Source organism: Rhopilema esculentum, chromosome 1, assembly GCF_057945365.1.
Source record: "Rhopilema esculentum isolate cy_ngs chromosome 1, ASM5794536v1, whole genome shotgun sequence".
In the NCBI taxonomy this organism is placed as follows: Eukaryota; Metazoa; Cnidaria; class Scyphozoa; order Rhizostomeae; family Rhizostomatidae; genus Rhopilema; species Rhopilema esculentum.
In genome coordinates, this window is record NC_142815.1 from 3,306,929 (window position 1) to 3,329,839 (window position 22,911).

General features: G+C 38.7%; 2 protein-coding genes across 2 annotated transcripts; both read left to right on the plus strand.

The window, feature by feature from the left end:
* The first annotated feature begins 200 nt into the window (after window positions 1–200).
* LOC135690438 (isochorismatase domain-containing protein 2) lies at window positions 201–7,954 on the plus strand. The gene is made up of 5 exons (XM_065208000.2): window positions 201–362; window positions 2,103–2,150; window positions 3,694–3,846; window positions 4,738–4,854; window positions 7,632–7,954. Exons 1-5 carry the CDS (start codon window positions 234–236, stop codon window positions 7,776–7,778), a joined length of 594 nt encoding a protein of 197 aa, XP_065064072.1. The 5' UTR covers window positions 201–233; the 3' UTR covers window positions 7,779–7,954.
* A 137-nt stretch (window positions 7,955–8,091) lies between these two features.
* Window positions 8,092–21,659, plus strand: LOC148960645 (uncharacterized). The gene has a single exon (XM_089115126.1). It carries the CDS (start codon window positions 16,505–16,507, stop codon window positions 19,637–19,639), a length of 3,135 nt encoding a protein of 1,044 aa, XP_088971252.1. The 5' UTR covers window positions 8,092–16,504; the 3' UTR covers window positions 19,640–21,659.
* The last annotated feature ends 1,252 nt before the right edge of the window (window positions 21,660–22,911 follow it).

Consider the following 22,911-nt stretch of genomic DNA (forward strand, 5'->3'; position numbering starts at 1 on the left):
GATTTTGCCCAGGATTGTAGTTCCAATGATATTGCACCAGAAAGAAAAATTGATTTGAAAAAGGAGCAGACAATAAAATTTGTATAGGCTTAATTCATTTATCCGATAATCATTTTATTTTTAAATAAAAGGCTATAGTATTTTCAAACTGCATCGTTGAAAATCACGCTGCGATGCAGCCAGCCTTCGTTATGCACCCGATCCGAGGCTATCGAATTTCTCCACTTTTCAAAATGGCCGTCGCAAGAAGGATTGGAAAAATGGCAGCTGATTCCACTGCATTTTTTCTTTGCGATATGCAAGAAAAGTTCAGGCCGACAATCAGATATTTCCCTGAGATTGCAAAAGTAGCGAACAGGCTGGTAAGTGTTTGCATCACTGTGTTTTAAAGTGACCAAAGTCCAGGTTAAAACCTCGGTTTTGAATTACTGCAAAGTTTTCCTGTGTTTATTTGAGCTGCCATGACTCTGGTCCTAGTCTGCAGAGCATGGCAATTCTTAACAAGATTTAGTGTGTACAGAGGCAACTAAAACGCGTGTAAGTGTGCAGAATAAGTTGTGTGAAAGACTTGTGTGAGTATCTTAATTCTGCGTCTGGTTCTTTGCATGACCAGTCTGCAGAGTATGACAGTTCTCTTGACAAGATCTTGCTTGTGTACAACATTTCAAGCTTGATTTTACCCATTTAGTGTAGCAAACTCAGAGTGCATTTTCAAATTTACTGACCTCGCACATGCATTTGCCAGACTCTGCAGACCAGTGCACTGTGGCAGCTCCAGCCTGGGATAAGTGGGGGGACAAAAAGGTGTGTATGGGACCACTTCATTTTCTTTTCCTTTTTCAGAAACATTTTCTTCCGGAGGAAACACCTCTTGTCTCTCAAGAAGTGTTATTTAAATTTGACGATAGATAACATACATACCCCCCCTCCCCCCTCATCAGGTTGAAAAGAATCTCTAGGATCAACTTTCTGAAAAAGTGGGGGGGGGGGGGGGAATACTCCGCCACTGCTACAGACTGTAGTGTTGGATATAGTCACACCAAATGTTGCTTAAAATTTGTAAAAAAGCGTGATTGTAAAAAGGGCTGTTTTCAATATTCAGGTCTTGATTTTATGTGACTGATACAAGAATTATGGCTTAAGTGGAGTGCCTATGAGCAAAGCTGACTGTATCTGCAATGTTCAGTGTGAGGTTCTGAACATTGCTAAAGTCAACTTCACTTGCAACCTAGACTTTTTTACCAAGTTACAGTGGTAAAATATTAAGTCACCTTTGAATTGGAAAAAGGCTTCTTATGAAATGCAATAGAGATGGAAAACAGCAGTATTAGTTTAGCACAAAATTTAGCAGACTGTGCAAAATTTAGCAAACACCAAAGGATCTTACATTCATGTCAATAAATCTGGACTCACTTTCTATTTCTGTCTTGGGCTATGAAAGAATAGGAACCAAACCCAAACTATCCTAACTCCTGTTAAATAATTCTGCTGACTCTCTGTCATCAGACAAACTTTAATCAAAACTTTCTGCATTTTGAACATTTTTAAAGTTATTTATCTTCTCATTGTGGTTATAACAGAGGCAAATAAGTTACAAATTTGCTCAGATATGCAACAGCATGTTTTTCCTCAGATATGCAACAGCTTATGAAGCAAACAAAAACAGCTGTAATCTGTAAGAACTCAGCTCAGCCAAAACTCAGCTCTTTCATCAGCCAGAACTCGGCTGCATCTCTGCCAATTTGCAAAATAAAAAGACGCTCTTCACTTTCGCTCTGGTGAAGTCCCAAATGCTGAGGGGAAATATTAGCAATCTTTAATTTCCAAGTGTTCATTGTTGCTTGTTTTATGTGCCTTGCAGTGTTCCTTATTCTCTACATTTTTTAAACTTTCAACAAAAGCATTTCATTGGAGTCGGCTGAACAGACTCCTACCATGGCCTTTCCTTCCCAGTACATTTTTTCAAGTGCCTTTTTGTCAAAATATAAAAGTCCTAGAATAGATTTTAATCACATTTTTACTGACACTTTGCTTGTAAAAGCCGTGAATCACATTATTTGTATGTGTTGCTGATTGAGAAATTTGGACCTGCTTTGTTTTAGATGCAAGCAGCTGGCATTTTGAAGATACCCATGATTGCCACAGAACAGGTAAGTGATACCATTTGGATGCGTTCACATTTGCTTGCTTTGAATACTGTTAAAACACGTGACCTTGTAAAGATTTCGAACAAGGAATTGAAAAATTTGATAAGGGGAAAGGATACAACATTTATGTAGAGATGCAACTATTAAAAGATCAGATAAATTGAATGAGAGGTTGATAAAGTGAAGATGCTTTGGGAAAAAAAGTACATGAAAGAGGACCTGCTTTTTTACTATAAAAATTAACATGACTAGATTAAAGCAAGCTGTAACAAAGATTTGGAGCCTAGGAAGAAATTTTTCGTTACGTATGGCAATGCAAGAAGTTTACAGGCAGGAATCAAAACATTTATTGAATCATAAGCACTAAAGCTGTGGAGGATTATAGAACTGATTGATATATTTGTTCAGTGAACTGAATGTTTTAGTTTCCATGCCTTTGTTAATATCTTCAGAAATTGTAGAATATGCACTGCTCGTTTATTGCAGGCCTGTTTATTTTTGTTCAATGTTATTTGCCATGCAGAAGGGAGTACCCAAATGCTGTCTTGAAAATTCCTCATACTTTGTGTCATATTTCTCTAGTACCCAAAATGACTTGGCAGCACATCAGTAAATTTTTTTATAATATCATAAAAATTTTACAAAATAAACAAACTACAAGACAATGCCTCAAGGAGCATGGAAGGACATAGCAACCCTGTGACTATTACATTAAACATGTTTACTTAAAATTTGAATTACATTAAATAGTACAAATTACATATTACAGATTACTCATATAAATAACACTTAAAATGATTAAGTTATGCAAAAAATTACATTGACAAAACAAATAAAAAATAATGATAGACAAGTTACAAAGGAGAGAAGATTTGTAAAACTACTTATTGGAACCTTGTAGAGGTCTGAATATATTTTAATATTGCCTCAAGAATTTTTGTCTTTGAATTCACAGATAATTTTTAAAATGGCTTTGAAAAAGCAAACATTTAGTAAACTAAAGCTTTTCGTCTGACACTCTTCAGAGTTTAAAACGTCAGAACATAGACCGAAAACTCTACACTAGGAAATATATATACCCAGTTGTGGATCGAAATAGGCCAATCAGAAACACGAGCACATGACTGTATAGGTTGACCAATCAGTGCCGCTTACCTATTGAGAACGTTACCAATGGAGTCCTAAGGTGAAAACGAACTCCTTTTGTTTACACAGTAGCGGTTTTTCGTGCTTATGTAGATAGATTCTAAAACTGCTAGGTGGAACGACGATCGGGCTTTACCAATAATCCGAAACATGCCGCCATTTTTGTAACCATAAAGTATTTTTTGCAGTAAAGGTTTGTTAATCCATTGGGTTGCAATATAGCCCTTACACTGTCGAGAAGATCTGTATCATAAGCATTGCTGGGCAGCAAGAAGTGTTTCATATCCCCAATACCATCATTTACTGGTCACAGAGGATTCAAGGTATCACTGAAGCTATGCTTGAATTTGGATTCAAGGTACCCTCAGTGAAGTTGACTTTTTTTGTCATATTTTTCTAGTACCCAAAGGGACTTGGCAGTACAGTCAGTGAAATTGATGTCAGTAATGCCAAGGTGTTTCCAAAGACCGTCTTCTCAATGATGATACCGGAGGTGGAGGAGCATTTGAAGACATTGCCTGAAGTTAAGACAATTGTTCTGTTTGGAATTGAGGTACGGTGTCATAAAGATGTAATTAAACCAGTTTCTGACTGGCGAGGGGTTGTTCTCTGTTGCTCTATAACCCTATGTTCTATTCTGAAGTTTATTAATCATCAATCGTTTCAAGTAAGAAGGCAAAAAGTTAAGAATTACCAGCAAATGTTAATAGATTTGCATGACATCCGGTTATCATTGAGGTTGCCAGATAGGGTGCTGCAGAGGCAAGGCTAAGTATTATACCAGTGGTTTAGGCTCCCTTGCCCCCATGCTTCCCCTTCTGCCGCTAGCATTCCCCATACCCAGTGTGTGAGTGCAACGTACATCAATTCTCGTTTTCTTGACAAGCAAGGATATTCTTAGATTGTGGTGGGGTAGGGGTAGAGCTGGTGGTGGGGTTGGTTGGAGAAGTCCCCAAATTGGAGAAATCTTTCCTTTGCTGGAAAAGTCACCAGACAGGACAAAGGTAGGAACTGCTGAGTGTATGTTAAAACATTTTTCAAGATGGGAATGTGGAGGGAGTGGAATGTGAAGAGAAGGGAGTGTAGAGGGATTCGAAGATGAAGAGAACGGAGTGCGGAAGGATGTGAGTTTGAATGGATCGGGGTGTGAAGGGGTTACAGTGTGAGGGGGTTTGAAGGGGTTAGAGTTGGAATGGATGGGAGTGTGAAGATGTTGGAGTGTTTAGGGATTTGAGTGCAGCACCATAAGTTTTCATTAGCTGGTTGGGAAAGTTACCAAAATGAGTAGGAACAGCATTGTCTTTATTGTTAAATGTCATTTTCAATGACCCTTCCAGTCTTAACGGTAAGCCGATGTACATCCATGCACGTACCTTGGGTAGAAAGCCAACACTTTCAGACTTCAATAGAACAGAATCCACTCATATTTTGATTTTTGTTCTAGACTCATGTTTGTATTCAGCAAACCTGTCTTGATCTGCTTGAAAAGAACTATGAAGTTCATGTTGTAGCTGATAGCTGCTCTTCAAGGACACTTGTCGATCGGATGTTTGCTTTTGAGGTAAGTCAAACATTGCTACATTCCAGACTATTTGTTGAATGACACAGCCTTTTGGAAGTTTTTAAACATCTAGTTTCTGTTTGCATTTGAAAGAGGGGGAAGTCAATCAATTTCTTCACTTTTTTATTTGCTGCTACAAAGCTTACAAACTTGTTCGGGAGACGAAACCTTCAGTCCTTTGTTTCGAAATAGTACCGTCTTAAACCAATCAGTGTCGCAGGTTCATAGCACATGCGCATTAATAACAGTATTCGCACAGCTTTTCTGTTTGAAACAACACAACTTCCCGCCAGGGCTTCAAGTGCTGATGCGCATGTGCAATGACCCTGAAACGGTGGCTAATGCATGTCTGGAAGACGGGCATGATTCATCTCCCGAGCAATAACTTGGTTATAAGACACTGACAAGCTATGCTTATCCAGGGCCGTTGCTATCTATTGTACACTAGAGGATGCCCCGATCCCATTTACCGACAAAGTGGGTGAGCCATCCTATATTTGCCGACGAAACACCCCTAAATGGCAAAAAACGTACCGTTTTTACAATGAAATTTTCTTCCTGGGTGTTGTCCAGATCCTACAGTTTCTGTTTGCTTCTGAAAGAGGGGGAGGTCAATCAACGATGACGTCACAACATTATATTTTTCAAATGGTTTTTTGGACCACATGACCTTAAAGAGCATCACTCTAAGGCCTGTTTTTACATTTGAGAAAGGGGGAGGTCCATGGTGGATGTGACTGCTCTTCATTGAGAAGTACGGGTGTTTTATGCTGGGTGTATCAAAGGTACTAGACTTTCAGTTCGTAATAGCGCGAAGCTCGTAATATGTGGTGCTCGTAATAGCGCGAGTTAGTTGAGCTTTACACTAGGGGAATTCCAAGAGACCACAATTTCGGTTCGTTAGAGCTCACGAGCCTACGTAAAAGTTTGTAATTTCAGAACATCATGCTGCGAAAAAGGTTGATTTCCCAGCTCACTTTCTAGCGCCAGTAAATCACTTGTGCCCCTCCCTACCCTAGCCTGCGTGCAGACTCTGTCGACAAAATTGAAAATAGGAGAAAAAGTAGAGTCTGCGAAGCCGAGCCGATTTTCTTTTTCACAGGTTCCTCAAAATCAAGGAACCGATTTTGATTGGTTGGGAGAATTTCAATTGTTTTTTTTCAGTTTTCAAAGTGGCGCCTTCGAGCAGAAGTATAAATGAATGGTATCGGGATAATAGAATAGGTCTGTTTGTGCTTTTGAACAACTAAAATTACAGAAAAACATTGCACACTAATGGAGTTGTTGTTCTAGTGCCTAGAATAAAATTTTAATGTCAACCTTGCGCAGACTCTAATTTCTCTCCTGTTTTGAATTTCCGAGTCTGCACGCAGGCTACCTTACCCAAGCAGTGTGTGAAACTTTTTTTGTGTTCATAGAGTATGATGGGCATCTTCAAAAGTTTTTTTAACACTTTTGTCTCTAAAAACCTCATGACTGTCGAAGTTACAACATTCGAGAGTTCAGAATTCTGAATAAGGTTTTCAAAAGCACTATTCTTATTCACAATGGTTTATCTTTTTTTATCTTCACATTGAAAGCTCCTCCCACGTTAAGGTGACCTTATGCCCCGGTTTGACCTCTGACCTTTAAGCTCTTAATCGAAGCCACGCCTTCATGATCAAATTGTGAGTAATCACCCTCCTTTGGTCTAAAGTTCAAGCAATGGTAAAAACAATGGTTTTCTGATTATAAGTGTAAAAATGATCTCACTTTCTCGCTCAAATTGCAGTACTGCTTCGTTATTTCGATATCAGACACCCCTGTCCATTAAACCCGGTAAAAACTCTCCCCGGTAAAAACCGTCCCCAGTAAAAACCGTCACCGGTATAAACATTCCCCGGTAAAAATATTCCCCGGTAAAAACCCTCCCCGGTATAAACCGTCCCCGGTAAAAACCTTCCCTGGTAAAAACATTCCCCGGTAAAAGTATTCCCCGGTAAAATCATTCCCCGGTAAAAACCCTCCCCGGTATAAACCGTCCCCGGTAAAAAAATACCCCGCTGAAAAACAGTCCCCGGTAAAAACCTTCCCTGGTAAAATCATTCCCTGGTAAAAGCCGTCCTTTACATATATTCTAGAATTACATATATCCTTTACATAAATAGAAATATTCTCAGGACAATTTATAGTACACTCCCAATAGCTCTAACCTCTTAAGGGTCCAATCAAATGGTTCGAGATAGCAAGTTTTCGAGTTATGGGCGGATTTTAAAATTAATGTGCACTCCTTTTTAAAAGAGCATTTTTATAAGAACACGAGCCTCAAAATTGGTCAAAAGTTAAGAAGAAATTAAGAACAAGCTGAGGCTGAGCATCTGCAAAATGCAATTTTGAACAACGTTTTATCTAAAAAACGAGGAGTTTTAGCCATGTTTGGGTGCTTTTTCGGTGAATATTCAAACTTGTCGGCAAAAATTTGCAAAAACTCTTCGCTTTTGAGGTAAGACACTATTCCAAATTACATTTTCCAGTTGGCCCTTTTCCAATAAAGGTTGTCCCGCTCACTTAGTTGGTAAATGAGGCCTGAACACCTTCCTAGAGCGGAAAAGCTAGCAATCGCATTGCTTACACCCTCTTAATTTAAGAACAAATTAAGAACAATCCAGCCTCAGATTTTCGAAAAAATTAAGTAAAAAGAATGTATTGGGCAAGAGGAATGCAATGTCAGTTCGACTTAGCAAATGTTCGAGATATCGGGACTTCACTGTATTTGACATTTGACCTTTTCTTTGTAGAGAATGAAGCAATGTGGTGCGTTTATCACAACCAGCGAGTCAGTTCTGTTCATGTTGATGAAAGACGCCAAACATCCATGCTTTAAGCAAGTACAATCTCTAGTCCAAGAATCAGCTCCTGATTCAGCACTTCTTGGAAAACTGTAAGGACAATTTTTCCATGATTATTTTGTGTACCCTGCAAATTTATATTTCGTGTAATTAAGTGATCAATAATTTCATATTTTGAGTAGTGGACTCAAAACTTAGGTATAAATTTTCAATCGATTTGGAAAGAAAAGTTTGATAAAGTTGGAATAAGCTGAGGCTGACCAACTGGAAAATGCAATTTTGAATAATGTCTTATCTCGAAAGCGAGAAGTCTTTTGCAATCTCGGGATGCTTTTTCGATGAATTTTCAAATTTGTACCAAATAAAGGATGTCTCACTCACTTCAGAACAAATTAAAAACAATCCAGGCCCAGATTTTCTAAAAAAATTAAGAACAGCCAGCCTGAACTTCAATTTACTGGTTCTTTTAAAACTGTGTATCTGAGGAGAGTGTTATACCCCAGTGCGCACTGGAAGAACACACATGAGGTATTAACGTCTCCATCAAGTTATCGTGGGCAACAGCAGTGGCGTAACGGAGGCACTCCGGACTCTTTGGAAAAACTGAGACGGACCCCTATTCACGAACTGCAAGAAGGTCCCATTCAAGGGTCTAGTGTATGTCAAACACAATAAAAAGGTGTAAGAGTGATGCTTTATATGTGCCTCAGTTTGAGACCTTTTAGAGTTTGAAAACAATGTGAAATTGAGCAAAGTTTGAAAAATATGGGTGCCTTTGGGGCCCCTTTTGATCGGGTATAGGGCCCTATTGAGCTAAGGTGCCCTAAACTGCGTGGTAACAGAGCCTAAGAAGTCAATGATTTTACATCTATGTGATTGCGAGGAACCAGAAGGTTGTATTTTTTGAGACCAAATCGCGGAGACACTGGTATCCAGTGCGCCGTCAAGGAAAGGGTCCAGTTGCATACGGAAAATTCCTAAAACGCCAATTGGTCTCTGGCATGGGCGAAGTGGATGCAAAGCATTTAGGGGGAGGGGGGGGGGGTGCGGAAACTGTCTGAATCTTTTTGCTTCATTGAGATAGTATTGCCAAATTGAACCCTGAAATGCGATGAATGTTGCGGCCCCTATGTATCCTACCTCTATGGGTTCATAGGGGGCACGGGTACTAGACGATTCAGTTGGTTTGTTGATTTTCCCCTTCTAGTGTCCAATTGTTTTCTTAAGTATGTTTTCTTGAAAACAGTACAGTGTCAGGTCCGCGATCTCTTGGACTGTGAAAGTGTTGCCTTGGGCAAGTTACTTGCAGATATTGACGAGGTGATGGAAGTATGGTGTTTAAAGAAGCGACTGTGTAAGAATACTTTTTAGCATGCCCCCTGAGAAGCAATTGGATCAGGTTGAAGGGGCTACCGTGCCTGAATATTTAAAAACGGGAAAATGAAACAGGGGGCCTGATGATGGTATTTAAAGTTTGCAAGTAGCAAGTGCAGGTAGCAAGTAGCAAGATATCGCCAATAGTCGTTAATGATTGGCTCTTCTTTAAATCATTTCGCTTTTGGCAGTTATGCAAAAATTTACTTTTGCTATATCGACTTGGCGACTCGGTTAATGAAATGTATTGTGGAAAGAAATTTTTAAATCTATTGCCACACGCATTTAAAATTCAATTGCAAAAATTCATAGTTGGAATGAGAGAACTGGCAGACTCGATTCAACTTTAACAAAAGAGGGAATGTCTTTACAAATATGTCAATTTGTCGCAGGGACACAGGCTCCTCCCACTGGCCAACATTTTGAGGCTTCTTTTGTAGTATTATCAAAATCTGCTTCAGTTTTGATGGCTGGCAGACTTGCGCTTTGGATAAATGTCATTTGTTTTCGCGTGCAATGTTCTCTGCCGTTGTTATGTGACTGCAACTTCAGCTGAAAATAATTGAAAATTCTTGTAATTTTGTTGCAATACGCACTACCTTATTGCCGCAAATTAACGCCGCCCTTCTATTAAACGCCGTTCTTTCAATCAGCAATTTGTAATAAACGCCACCCTCTTGTTAACGCCGCATCTTGAGAAGTGGCGTTCATTAATAAACAGATCAAACATTATTTATTTTTTTATTTATTTATTTCATCATATTTTTACACAGAAACCCTATCAGCTATTAAGTTAAAAAAAGAAAAAGTAAAGATTAATTTATATTGATATTTATATTTATATAAAACAAGAAATAGCAAATAGTTTATATGCATACTATTCCAAAGCTATGAAAATTTTAATGTCACAGACGAGAGCTCTGAAGGAGGCAGGAGACAAATTCCTTGATGTTTCCATAATGTGAACATACCTCTTGTTAACTTTAAAAAATTTTCACACAATCATTATTTCGTGTTTTTGGGAAAAGTAAACATTGTTTAAAGTCTGTTTATCTTTTTTCTTCGCATCTTTCTTGTCATTTTTCATTTGACACACTTTTCATTAAACGCCGCCCTCTGATAAACGCCATCCCCTATTAAACGCCGAAATTCAAGATCGTTCCTGCTTAGAATTAGGAGATGTGTCCCACAGTTTCCCCGCGGTACCGCCATTGCTTTGTAGATAATCAAATTTGCGGATAGCGAACGTTTCGTGAGAAATCATGCGCGGAGTTTGTAGCAAAGGCTTTGGAAGTAGTCTTGTATTCTTTGTTTTTTTCATGTTATCAGAGCTCTGAAGTTTCAATGTCGGATATTCGCGAGGAACATGATGGATAAACAAATATTGTGCGCGGAACTTACGGCAGATTCTTAATAATGCGCGGGCGGAATGAAGGATGAAAATTATTGCGCGGGGGAACGCGAAACCAAACTTTACAGTCTGACATGAGGGTACTGCCCCCATTCTTAAGGAAGTTTTTCCCCCAGTTAACTCCCATTAGATGGCCTGTCATTTACAATATACGAAAGTTGTTTACTTCCTTGGGCTATTAAGTCACTTTCCAACAATTTGCGTTGTCTAATTATGCCAAACTGCTAGACTTTTCAATATTTGGCACTAATAAAGATATTTCTCTTTGATAAATAATCGTTATGTTTAATTCATTGGGCAATTAACCAGGTTCTCGGAAACTCTTAGCCAAGATGGGCCAACCCATTGCAGGAAACTGTTTGTTCTTGTTTCTAACGACCCTTGGAAATGTAATTACCATTAGCGAAAGTAAAAATGTGATTATAATTATGGCAATTTGACAAATTATCTGTTTACAATGTAAGGTTGATATTTGTGTTACTGTGATTTTTGACCTGGTCAGTTCGAGTATCGAATTTGAGCTTCTTTTATGTTGAGCATAGTGGCAGGATAAGGTCATTCGCTTCACTCTTTCTTTATGAGAATATTGTTTATAAAAATATTCACGCGCACAATCATCCTAGTTTCAAAGATTTCATAAGAATATTGCCCAGCCCCAGCTCGCATATTTGTGTCTCCTTTTTTCAGCGTTTTTTGTTTTTGCTATGTCCATAACAGGGAATCGCAGGAATGACATATCTTGTTTTTCAAAAAGCGTTGTTTTGCTCGAGGGGCAAATCACTCCAAGAAAATCTCGTACATCTTTTGTGAAAATCTTATTGTTCTATCTGAAAATCCCCAAAAATCCTTTTGTTTAAGGGAAAATCTCGTACGCTATTTTCAAGAGTGAATTGCCCCTCGGTTTTTTCAAGAATTGGCGATGTTCCCCTAAAACTCTATCTGAAAAGTAAGAAAACTTTAGGAATATGATCAGGCACAAAACGAATATGTCTTAAAATATCGAAGCTAGAAAAAATTATAGTATTTTTCAAAAGAATATACAGAGCTCTATAGTCGTAATAATTAATACAAAGAAATGGCAATGCATCAAGCATCAAAGTCTGGAAAAGCATCAAGAAGTCGAGGGGCAATTCACTCTTGCAAATAGCGTACGAGATTTTGCCTAAAACAAAAGGATTTCTGGGGATTTTCAGATAAAACTATAGGATTTTTAGAAAAGGTGTAAGAGATTTTCTTTGAGTGATTCGCCTCTCGCAAGAAGTAAGGTTACTAAAGGGCAAAGACCATGGAGTTCTAAAATGATGACGTCAAAAATATATTTTTAGGACATCTGAATTTGGATTTTTGAATAATCTTTCTCGAAAGTAAGAGGATTTTATGGAATGACATTCGACAACTTTTGTGGAGTGACATGCCCCAAGCATTCTTTCGGAACCCATAGGCCATAGGCCAACATTTAAGATTAGTCAGCCTTTCAGTTGAATTAACCTTTCAATTAGTCAACTGTTGAAAGCGAGGGGTGTTTCACTTTTGCAAATTGCGTACGAAATTTTGCCTAAAACTAAAGGATTTTGGGGGGTGTTCGGATAAAACTATAGGATTTTCACAAAAAATGTACGAGATTTTCTTAGAGTGATCTGCCCCTCGGTTGAAAGTGAAAACTTTGTTCAATAAAAAACATTGGTCTTAAATTAAAAGGGTGAATTTCCATTTCCCTTCTTAATCATCTTTCCTTGAAATTCTTAGTCAAGACCTTGAAATCGATCTTTTCTTTGTCATTTGCTATTTTGATCTCTCCTTTGAATTGTGTTCTATGACTTGTCCTCTGACACATGCCCTATGACGTCATGTGACACACCTTTTGTTAAGGCACTCGTGACTTTATGTTCACAAACTTGATTCATAGACAAAAGGTTTTCACCAGCCTAACAATGAGGCGCCTTTTCAAGGATACTTTTTTCAATAAAAATAAATTAATCTCTCTACATCGGATCTTCAAATGCCATTTATATTTTAATAACGAGCCAAGCCTAGTCTTTTATCATAGCATTCCTTAGCCTTCACGCATCCGGGTCCCTCCAATCGCATATGACGTCATTTTAGGTAACCATTCTTAGACTGACATGGAATACCACATTTTCGAGACGGGGGTAGAAACTGCACTGGTGTGAAAATATTCAGAAAACAATATCAGAATTACAATAGGAAAATATTGTACAAATCATCTTTTCCTTTTCCATCGCAATTTTATATCTTCGTCGCAACTGTAAACACGATTACATATTGCCACTGAAATTCCGGGGTGAAATATAAAATAACTTAATATTTCCACCAATTTAGCATATTTTGCTTTGCCTAGTCGGCCCATAATATTGATCCAGGTTATTGCCCCCCCCCCCCCGAACCCTAAAAATATTTTTATACATTCCAAAAAATTACATAACATGTTACTGTAATACCTTAACTACACGCTACTTAACATACATTACAAAAGATGATACCTCGGGGAGCATCGACTCTTTCTACCCCTGAAGCATCAACTCTTTCTACCCCTGGAGCATCAACCCTTTCTAGCCCTGGGCCATAACAAAGAGATGAAAAAAAAACGTTTGTAATTTCAAATACTATGACCTTTAAGAAGTAAATTTTAATGGAATCGTTTGGTTTCAAAAAGACACTTTATTGTGAAATTTAAAATTTGCTTGTTAGCTTCCAAGGGCAGATCTTCATTTCCATGTAAAAGAATTTTCAATATATAGATTGATACTTAAATTTCTGGTGGGTAATTTACTTTCTAATGCACCCTAGTAACCCCATAACTAGCCTGCGTGCAGACATAAATTTCCCATAGTCGAGTCTGCACGCAGGCTACACCCATAACTAACAAACATATTTTTCCAATTCATGCACAAAGGTTCTCTCGGTAGATGCCAACAGCTTAGCAACCCATCTCTTTTACAATGCACAAAAACTTTTTATCTTAATTTTATATCGCTAATTATATGTTTCCATCTCGACAGCAAACCCCATTATAAACTCCAACGAACCCTATAATTTGATTCGCTAAACACTCCTGGCTCCAAATGCACCCTTATCCCTCCCAAGTTCATGTATCCCTCCCGGCAGATGCCTGCTACTTTGGAACTCCTAGTACACAAAAACTATATTTATCTTAATTTCATATCGCAAAATTTACCCTTTACCCATTAAAGCGGTTTCATATCCATTAAAGCGGTCTCATATCCATTAAAGCGGTTTCATATCCATTAAAGCGGTTTCATATCCTTTAAAGCGGTTTCATACCCATTAAGGCGGTTTCATACCGATGGAAAATGTCTGTTCACACAGGTTTCCTTTCATACAGTAACTCCATATCTCTCGCATGAACAAAACGCTGGTTCAAGTGGTGGCTGGCCACAAAATTCTCCCAAGACCCGCCTTCGCAATTAATTTTCTCCGCCTGCCGGAATTAGAGAATCGCAGTAGCTGACTCCAACAGATAGGTTGTAAAGAGCTTCTTCTCACAGTAAAAAGTCAAGGCGTCAAACACCTAGACAAATATGTACTCATTCTTTGTGCAAAACAAGGCACTCGCTAGATTTCTTAGACACTGTCTTTTCCTCAAACCTATGAGATCTTAATGAAGATAAAGATTTTTTATGTGTTTTGGTATTTTTCTCGTAAACAAAGCTATTCTGTGACAAGCGCAAAATTGTTCATGTAGTGACATGCCCTCGATCTTAGTCATTATCAGGTACAGTAAATGGACATATGACGGATCGAATGAGCTATAAATAGTTTTAATGGGGCGGGGCCTCAAGTTTCTAATGCCAAAAGCAACTCAACAGTCCCCACCCCTATGCGTGTTCCAACACCTCCAAATGCCCTAAATACGTTACTCATTTATACTACTAGGTGAAAATATATACTGTCATAACATTGTTGCTGTGATTTCGTTGTTTCAAATGACTACTCTTGCTCGCAATGGTAAGGCTATCATTTCAAAGGGATATTATCACTTCTTGATACAAATTAACACTTTGGTAATGACCATGCTTTGTCTTTTTTTCGGCAAAATCATCCGGTCGTTTTCAAATAATTCTCCACTTGCCACTTTACACTACCCATTTCTCTACCCACATGTGCAATTACAATGTAATTTGTAACGTGCCATAGTTAAAGGTGGCGGTCGGCACTGCAAAGGCTTCTTGCAAGGGCTTTGAAAGTCGCAATGCAAAGGCTTCGAATGTCGCATTGCAAAGGCTTCGAATGTCGCATTGCAAAGGCCTCGAATGTCGCATTGCAAAGGCTTCCTATGTCGCATTGTAAACCCTTCTTATGTTGCATCGTAAAAGCTTCCTATGTCGCATTGCAAAGGGTTCAAATTTTACATTGTTAAGGCTTCTAATGTCGCATTGTAAAGGCTTCAAATTTTACAGTGTTTAGGCTTCAAATGTCACATCGTAAAGGACTTTTAATGTTGCATTATATATAACGACTGACTTCTAGCAGCACATTGTTTCGACTTTTGATGTCGTCATATGCAAGATTCGAACAGGTGTTGTTTTGGTTTATGTTGGTAGTTAGTACCACGTGATCTGATATTAATATTGTTACATCATGTTTATAGGTATTTTTATTGAGCTGAACCGAAACCATAAGCCCTTTCAAGAGCCAAATTGTAGTGATTGTGGAAAAGTGTCCTTTTAATCCACAAGCTAAGTTAGATGTCGAATCCATTACTTTGATCCACAGGGAGGGGGCAGTACGGGTCTTAGCAAATGGTGACCAAATAGATTTGAATTTCCGGGGGAAATCTGCATTACAAGAGTGAATTATACTGAACTCTAAGAAGTTCTTAAAACAGCCACTCGTACTATTGTAGTGCTGTACTGAATCGTAATTGAACATGACGTCCTAATGGCATTTTGAGCTTAGAAAGACCACTGAAATTCCGGGGTGAAATATAAAATAACTTGATATTTCCACCAATTTAGCTTATTTTGCTTTGCCTAGTCGGCCCATAACATTGATACAGGTTATTGTCCCCCGTTTTTGGTCAACCATTACAAATGTGTATCCTTTTATGATACATGATTGATACGCCCCCCTGTTTAAGTGGTGCAGGCTGATATCTGAACACTAGGCTCATTCTGTCATTAGAGAGCCATTAGCTTCAACCGTCTTGACCGAATTCAATAGTTCGAGGGCCCTTCATCACTTCCTTTTTGAAATTCAGAAATATTTGCCTTTCGTCGTTAAGTCATAACAAAGAACAACCAAAGTGGCTGGATGTCAAATCCAGTTGTCTGATCTCGAAGTGGCGTGTATCTAAAGCATTTAGGCAAAGTTTTGGGATTTATTTTCATGTTTCGAGAATTACGAAGCAATTTTTGCTCGATTTCGTTAGTTAAAGTACTCCTCTTGGCATAGTCATACATGCAGCAACGCAAAGGTTTCAAATTGCATTGTGGAGGATTCTTACGCCAGTGCAAAGGTTTCAAACAGAATTCGTAAAGACTTCCTAAACGGTGTATTGGTTTCAAACACAGTTTGTATTTTCTGATTATCGCTATTTCGAGTTTGGTGGCTTAACGAAACACCAGCTGCTGCGAATCTTGTTTCAGCTATTAGCGAAGTCATTTGTGCGAAATTATTGGAATTTTTAAGGTTTATTTTGTTGGTTTTCTCAGCCCCTAAAAGATCAATGAATGGAGGTGTTAGCTACTTGGAAATTTAAGCGGAATTTAGTTTTACAGACAAAGACCTGGTCAAGTTCATCTCTGTTCAGCGATATTAACTTTTGTTGAATGTTTAAACTACAAGCTTTCGTTTTTTTTAATGGAAGGCGGAGCATGTCTTGATGTTAATTGGATAAGAACGACATATCTACACATGCTCAAAGTAACAATCGTATGCATTTTCTCTGTATAGAATTGTATTGTATTGAATATTCACAAACGATTTGCACCATATCTTCACACAGACAATATTTATTCGTGAAGGTTTCAGTCTTTTTAAAATGTAACTCGAAGCAATGGTTTTTCTCGTTGACAAGTTGATCTTTGTTCGGATAGTGCAATTTCTCTTCACCCTTGTTGTGGTTTCCGGACAGCAAAACTACGAAACCGGCTGCCCTTATCCAGTGCCTCCGGACCACGCAGTTTTATCTGCACAAAGTTATTTGGACGAGTTTAATTTCAACGGATTTCAGGCCTACCAAAGGGTTCATTTCATATGCAGGGTTGGGTATAGACACACTAAAGGTTCGATGTGGAGTATATGCGGAATCAGCGGACGATGGTATCCGGACACTCGCAAAGCAGGCGAATGTTCGCGTGAGATTCGAACTGGCGAAATCGAATGCAAAGGCCGGTTTCGCTGTCGTAAGGACCTTCAGTGCATTGATCGTAAACTTCGTTGCGATTGTAATGCGGATTGTCGGGATGGCACGGATGAAATTGGCTGTAAAAATCCAAAAAAGATGATTTTTATTAACCCGAAGAGTAAAAAAACTGCTGGCATTATCACGAGCCCAAATTATCCACTTGGATATCCGCGAACAAATTTCCGTTGTCGGTTTTTATTTTACACCGATCCGTCGTACCGTATTAAAATTAATTTCGAGGAGTTTTCGCTCAAGGTTAAAGACAAAGGTCAGTGTGTAGATTATGTCCGCTTATCTGGAATTCACAAAAATTATCTGGAAAAACTAACAGCTGCTGGGTTTCGACAAATTCCGACGTCGAAAGATGGAAAATCCCAGGTGGTTACGAGCTGTGGAAAGGAAAATTTCGGCGATGTTCTTTCGAATAACAGTCGGCTGGAAATGTCTGTGCGGCTAACCGGAATTACGAGCTCGATAGATCGATTGAAAGTTAGGGGATATACGCTATCTTGGAAAGTTGTTTCGGAGAACGATGCCAATATTTTGATAAAGAAAATAGCAGAGAGTTCGAGTAAACAAGTTTTGTTGTCAAATGAAGTGGAAAGATCTGAGGATAACGCGAAATCGCGTAATGATTTGCTGACTGTTTTGTTGCCAATCGCAATTTCGGCAATGCTACCGCTCTCGCTCTTGTCGTTCCTTTGCTATCATTTTAGAGTCAGACGAGCTAGAAACACGAGAAGGGAGTTAAGAGACAATGATGGCAAGGAAACTGGCCTGTTTACAGAAAAGGTCGCCGAAAACAAAAGGATTAAACGTTTAAAACTAAGTCTCAACAAATCGAACGGCAGTAATTCCGTTAAAGGCAAAGAAGTTTCGCAAAACGAGTCGGCGAAGTTTATTGTTGCTAGGCCAGGTGGAGATGGTCTTGAGAAAGTGGCGAATAACAGTGATATTATGCTCGATAAATGTCATGGATATCAAGGTAAAAATTGTAATAAATCGTCAGTTAGTTCTGGAGACTATGCAAAACGATTGTCTTTATACGATGGTTGTGATGATTGTCATGGACCTGCAGCTGGTTGCCACGGGATTAGAATACGCGATAGCCATTATAGTGATGACGTCATCAGTGGAAGTTTGCATTCTGGGAAGGATAGCTGTTCGAAGCTGCATATAGAGGAACGAAGTGGTAAAGTACGGTATTCGCGCCAGAAAAAGAATGACCTTGCGCAGGATCATGACGATTTGTTGCGTGTCTGTCAAAGTGAAAGGGACATGCGGGGATCAATTTGCGGGACCAGGGAGGAGATCGAAAATTCGATTGCCGATTTTGAAGAGAATTCAGAACGGAATTTTGATAATGGGAATGCAGATGTCCCTAATGGGAGTTATTTTTACCAAGGAAATAAACGATGGAGCAAGGAAAGCGATAAGAAAAGGATGTTTGATCTGAATAGTAAATGTTTGGAGACTAAAACGGGTGTCCTGGCAAAGGTCATTTTAGAGAACAGATGTAAAGAGAAGGATAAATTCGAGAAGGAATGCGACTGTGAATGGCCGGAATGCAATCAAAAGGATTTGTACTCGAGAACGTCAACAAAAGACAAATTTGACACCTCGGGTAGGAGAAAAGACACGGATCGTCTGGAAAGTTGCAGAGCAAGGAATTGTGTTGAAGATTCGAGGCATTATGGCGAAATCAAAAGCAGATGTTATGATCTCAAGCAAGGTGGAAAAAGTCGCAGACAATCGCGAGCTAAAAGGAAACATAGGCAAAGACAGACATTTAGAACTGAACACGTGGATGGGGATCATATACCTGAAGAGAGGCTGGCCTCTTTTGTAAATAGATCAGATAACAGATTTGCCCCCCATGTTGTGAAGCAACTGTCAGGAGACGGATTGAATTGTGGAACATGTGAAATGTCGTACAAAGGTCCAGTAGACTGGAACGAGTGTCGTAAGGAGGGCAGTGGGTCGTTGAGATACGAAGGCTCCTGTCGGAGTAATGGTAGTGACTCTGGCACCTGTACTGGTTCTGAGTTGGTCTCTCCATTTGTCGATTCCCATTGTTATGATATGCCAAATGCTGATATAAGATCTATGTACTTGCGTCCGAATTCACACAGATATTTAGGGACAACTTCGGACACTGATTCAGCTAGCAGAGAAAGTGCTTATACCGAGAGTCTTGAGGGTTGCATGAATGGAAACTGCGTAGGAGCAGGCCATGCTTACATGTATGATGGAACTGTTTCACGGTTAGGATCCGAAGTTTGCAACGGAATGGATTGTTATGATTATTATGATGGTTTAGCGGGATATATCTATAGCGATGACAATAACGTATACGGAACATATGGACGAGGCTATTCTGGAAACGAGATTTACCAAGCAGCATGGTTTCGAAGGCCTACCCGGGAGTATAACATGTATAGTGGACAAAATGGCAGTGTTTTATCAAACATATCGCGTAAATTCGCACATGAAAGTTCGCTTGTTATCGATGCGAATGACGTAACGCCGTTGCAATATACCGTTAACAATAGCGCATACCTCGAGGGTTCGATTGTATATGATCGGCGCTGTAGTGAAATAAAACCTTTTGAACATGTAATGATGGAGGACAATGGGAGTCTGTCGCAGAATATCGATGGTCGCGGATACACAGGGAAGCATTGTGGATGTGGGATGTGCATAGCTACTGGATATGACGACTCCGTTGATGGGCCTAATGACCCGTTAAACGATAAAGACATTGTAATTGGAGGGTTGTCATAACTACAAAAAGACCATTGATGTTATTACAATATCTCAAAGCAGTCCATACTTGTATAGATATCACAGAGTGATTTTTGACGGGGGTGCGAGCTTCTTTATAATTTATTTAATCACCCCCGGATTTTAGATACCACTTAGTTATCTCGTATTAATTTATGCACATATCAAATCGAAGAGGCTTTAGAAGATATCAAGAAAGCCTCAACTCATTGATAGCAAGCCACGAACCCCCTTGTCAATCAAATACCCCCTAAAACCCCCATAGAACGCACCATTCTAAAGTATAACCTCTGTTGTTGTAAAAACCCCATTTCTGCGCAACCCCCTAATTGCCTATCTCCATAAAAACAGGGCGAAAAACGCCAAACTTCCAACACGCCCCGACGAATTCATAACTTTTCAACCAACTGTTTGAAAATTTCAAAAAAAACCCAAACCCCCCTCAAACATTCCTTTGATGAAAAATTAGTTTTCAAAAAGCCCTTAACCCTCTAAAAGTAAGAAATTTTTTGTAACAATATTCAAGAACACCAAAATACCCTTTTTAGGTACTCCACAATAGAAGGCATAATTTTTCATGATTGCCTCCTCCTGCAACTGTTAATCCCTCTAAAGGTAAGGCTAGTTTTATTAAAAGTTATTAAAAGTAATTAATGCAGTATTATAGACGAAAAAATCCAATATTTTGATCTCTCTAGAAGCAGTTCTTTTCACAAGACCCACAAAGCTTTTATTTAATGTTTCATATGTTTAAATGGAAAATATTTCTTCCCTTCCGAACCATCTCATTGCTTTTAATGACTTAACATCAATACCATTTGTATACACGTTTGTTAACATAATGAAGCGAGGGGCAAATCAGTCCATGCAAATATCGTACACCTTGGATGGAAATCAGATTGTTTCATCAAAAAGTCCCTGAAAATCTTTTTGTTTTAATGTGAATCTCGCACGCTATTCGCAAGAGTGGGTTACCCTTTGAGATGAGGCACAGGCAAGTGTATTGACTGGAAAGCCTGAACTATTTCATCATAATAATCATGATTAGATCCCGGAATATTCTTCGATCTATGCAACATACAATGCTTGCCAAAAGGTCTTGGTACATTAAGCTAAATTTTCGCATAAATTCAGAAGCAATACCCCCTCTCCCCCTTCAAACAATGTTGAATAATAACAGTTCCAAAGCTTAAAATTCATCTAATGTTTCTTTATCAGCCAGGCTTTTCAACCAACATTGTTTTGGGGGGAGGGGGGGTATTTCTTTATCTTATGGCTGGGTGTTCCAAAGACTTTTGTCAAGTATTGTAGATTTGTGAAACTTCGACTCACTTACACAGAACACTTGGCATTATGTTAATCAACAACGCCGATCTTTAAAAACATCCATATTTATAAACTCGTCACCTTGCGAAGTAACATATTACGTCAGCTGTAACCCGATGTTTGTTTATCGATCACAGAATGATTGTTTCAATATTTTTGATAGCAGGAAAATCTTGACCCATTTAGTCATTTGAGTTACCTATTTCCAAGCTATTACTGATTTCTAAAAGGTTTATTTTAATCACGCGAGTCTTATTGATATAAAATGGCGAGGAACCTTTTGTCCCTGTTCATTTTACCCATAAATGCAAGGGGCCTGAGATGCACAAGTTAGTGTTGGGCTTTTGTTCTTTTGCATATCTGCCCCCTTCCGTGACAAGAAATTGCTTACAATTTTAACGGTAGGCCTTTAATTTATTATAAATTTTCTCGGTGAACTATTCCCCATTCCCTCGCATTCAATTTTGTGTGCTTTCATGCCCCCAATCCTTACCCTACAAGCTTTCTTTGATCACCTTTAGTCTACTTGTATGGTTCTGCTAAGATATTTGTAAAAATAGAGTGTAAAAGTATGAAAGTAGAAATAACAATTAAAAGTAAAGTATTGTAAAATATTTCCACCACAAACACGTCACGAGTAGAAAATATTCAACTGAAATTGTCCTTTCCAAGAAAACAATACCACGAAGTGAAACTGTCTCTTTTTATTTGCGTTCCTTGTCTATCAGCTACCGAGAGTTTCGCGGCAAATCACTGAGACCGGGTACTAGTGACGTCACTTCAAATAGCAACTAGAGTGAATCCTGGGCCCTCTGAAATAAAGCATGTCTAATTTTTACGTTTTTCTATCTAATCAAAGATAAAGCAAAATTCAATACCATTTGTCATTATTAACAATAAAGCACCAAACTGTAATCAGTTGTCTATCAGGGAAGATTTCTTAACCAATCTCCCTAACTTCTCTTCTGAGTGAGCACACCGTTTCATAACATATGTACTCCTTATCCAGTTTATGCATTAGACAATGATGCATTCGTTTCCGATACCAAAGAGCAAACTGCAAATGAGTGTACACTCTTTCTTTCTGCAGATGTTATTTCCATGAGATTATCCAAATTTTTTACCAAAAACCCAAGATGGAAAAGTCTAATCTGGCTACAAATAAAGCCGCCAAAATTCTAAAAAAAACCAAGAAATATTTCTGAAACCAAAGGACTATATTTACTCAAAACAATGCTTTGCTTATACGTAGCAACAAGCGTTTTGTACCCAGTTGCAGGGTAACTGCTTCGAAAAGGAGATTTTCTAGGTACAAAATTTAAACATGGCTTTGAAAAAAGCAAATATTTTGATCCACAACTGGGTATATACATATATATATCCCCTAGCGTAGTATTTTGATCTATGTTCTGACGTTTTATACTCGGGGAGAGTGTCAGACGAATGGCTTTCGTATGGCACAAACTCACGGTTTTTTTCAAAGCCAATTTTTAGAGTTAATTTTCCTGCTATTATTATTTTCATTAATATACACTAGATTATAATAATAAAAACACATTTTATTTTCATATACACGAAGGTGATATTGATATACACATACAGTTAAACGTAAGTCTTTTACTGACCGTCAGGGTTAGTTAATTTGAGAGTTTCCATACCCAGCATTCAACTAAATGCACGATGGACTAGAACACTTTCACCTTTGCTCTAACCATACCATCGGGTGTTTGCTTTAAAAAGTACAAACATTGGCCTTCGCGAAGAATTTCTCAAAAACACAGTAGCAAAAGGTAGCAATGGGCAACTGCACGGCATTTGCAAAGGCGCTCAGCCCCCTAAGCCCCCTCCCAGCTCTACACCTTGGGGGCTCTGGGCCTTTTTCAGATTATCCTATCTTTGTGTGAATGAAGAAAAGGTCACTGTAGCAGGCTGCTCGACGGGCTCCA